Source organism: Erpetoichthys calabaricus, chromosome 4 (assembly GCF_900747795.2).
Source record: "Erpetoichthys calabaricus chromosome 4, fErpCal1.3, whole genome shotgun sequence".
NCBI lineage: Eukaryota > Metazoa > Chordata > Cladistia > Polypteriformes > Polypteridae > Erpetoichthys > Erpetoichthys calabaricus.
This window is the reverse complement of record NC_041397.2, coordinates 173,311,180-173,313,679: the sequence shown is the minus strand read 5'-3', so window position 1 is coordinate 173,313,679 and position 2,500 is coordinate 173,311,180. Positions and strand designations below refer to the sequence as shown.

Here is a 2,500-nt window from a genome sequence, read left to right as displayed (position 1 = left end):
ATACATTACTAACAAAACTTAAGTAATACTTCATATCATCATTTTGTTACAGTTATAATAAACCAAGAGCTGATGTACTACTGTAACTTTTTACAAAAACTATAATACACAATAACAATCAAACTGTGGTTTAGTGTGATAGGATCTGTTTTCACCAGGAATGATAATGTGTAACAGAAAAACCAGGCTATAATATAATATATATACATAAAAACACAAAAGTATACTTTTTTGTATTCCCAAGACCTAGACTCTTAAAACTTGTCCCACAAATTTAGTTATCATGGTGTATCCAAAAGCAATTTCTCACCTTGACCACCCCATCAAAGCCAGGGATGGTGTTGACCTTAGCATTCTTGGCTATTAATTTACTTTCAATCTTGTCTCCCATTGCTTGAATAGCATGTGTGTCTGGTCCAATGAAGGTGACACCTTCTGCTGCCTGTGGAGATAATGAAGGCTTTAACTTTACAGCAGAAACACAGTAGATAACAGCTGTGCATTTACGCTTACAAGAAACCACAACAATTGTTTATAAAGCCCTGCATCCCCTATTATACATCAACCATGATTTTAGCATGCCCTCAATCCATTACCCATTCCAACCAACCAAAGAATGACAAACATTGAAGTGTTTAAAGTATCCTATAAACAATCTTCTGTATTAAAATGACAAGTAGATAAACGTTTATGAAAATAACGTACAAATATGAATTTATGTATCACCTGGAAAACATTGAATGTCTTTACTCCATTTCAGAGGCAAAGGTGACTATCTCCATAGCAGTTTCCACCAAAAACGTACTTTACAAACAGTACTTTTTACAATTCATTTAAATTTAGCATTATGACATTCTCCACATAAGGTATGAAACTTCAGTAAATTACAGAGACAATTATAATAATCATTTTGAAGATCATTTTGAAGTAGTGTGGTCAGGAAATTCAGAAATTTACATATGTGAAGCTAATTGCTTTGGAAAGTACTTCATGATAGTGCCCATAACATTACAGGTAATAAGATGTGGCAACCAAAATTGATAATGGAGGCATGCAAACATTTTAAGTATTTTGTTTTATTATTAGTAATAAAGCATGACAAATAACATAGTAAGCCTAAATTAATAATAATGATAATAATTATTATATTACACTCAAACCTGCACAATCCAATTTAGCATAGCAGGGTGCTGGAGCCTATCCTGGCAACACTGAGCACAAGTCAGGAAACAGTTCTAGACAGGATGCCAGACTATCGTAGGGGGTTGATGATGAACATGTTGATGATTACAATTGTTATTAATTGTTGACACAGTGCAACAGCGGATAGAATTCAGAGTTTAAATCTCGCACCCAGTCATTTATGTCTGCATGGGTTTTGATAGGACTACCCCGGTTTTCCATTCACGTCTTCAAAGACATGCTAGTTAGGTTAGCTGGAAGCTTTATATTGAATCTGCATGAGTGTACATAAATGAATCCTGTGGTGGACTTGCTCTATGGCCAAGAGTGTTTCCTGCTTTGTAGCCAGTAATAAAGGGATAGGGCTCTGATCCTCACAACCCCGAAATGGATGTTATTAAATATTACTAAGGTTACTATTACTATTATTATTACCAAAAACTACTAGCTGTACATTTATTTTCTGAGCACATTTATTTTTAGTACAGGATTGAGGTGGATAGAAACCTGTTTTGACAGTTTCAAGCATGAGGCCTGTACCAACCATGGAAAGAGTGTCTTTATCAGTAAAACAAAAATGAATTAATTTTATATTGCTCGCTGAAAAACTAATTCCTTGTCGATTAAAGAACACTTCAACTTCACAAAAACACAGACAGTATATGTAATACGCATGAAAGGAGCAAACAGGTGAAGGTGAGCTCTTTGAGCATTTTAAACTTCAACTTTTATAAAAACAGAGAATGTTAATACTAACATCAGAATGCCAGTCATTATACTGCAAAGTCTGACAAGTTTAGTTTAACATATCTTGTTGATAAACAATACAGTATAATTTTATCCAATCGAGGCCTGCTTGAAATGACATTCAGACATAGGAGCATATCTGTACTTCTTGTGATGAAATGAATTAAAAAATTAGGACAACTGGGATATTAGAAACTAAATATTAATATTGTATTCTGTTGTATTCTTAAACAGCTGCACTCTATACTATAGCTAATGGTTAGTGTGTACTGATGCAAATATTGTGGTAAATTAGGGAAAAATAGGTAATGTATGCATATTTTTATATTTTTATACAGTGCACTCTGCACAGAGTGTTAGCTATAAACATATCAAGTTATGACACAATACTATATATATATATATATAGATATAGATATATATATACACACACATACACACACACAAACAAATATATTCTATGCATAAAGAGAATATGTTTGATCGCCTTTCAGCAGGGAAGTATAAACATATTTTTCTGTCCGTAACCTGTTTTATTTAACTTATTTTATTTACTCTCTCTTATGCATTT

General features: G+C 33.0%; 1 protein-coding gene across 1 annotated transcript in view; it reads right to left on the bottom strand.

Moving 5' to 3' along the window:
- Nucleotides 1-2,500, bottom strand: part of pcca (propionyl-CoA carboxylase subunit alpha) — a 705,208-nt gene that overhangs the window by 511,375 nt on the left and 191,333 nt on the right. The window contains exon 7 of the mRNA XM_028799956.2: nucleotides 311-442. Within this exon, the coding sequence (XP_028655789.1) occupies nucleotides 311-442 (132 nt within the window). The remainder of the gene's footprint in view (nucleotides 1-310; nucleotides 443-2,500) is intronic.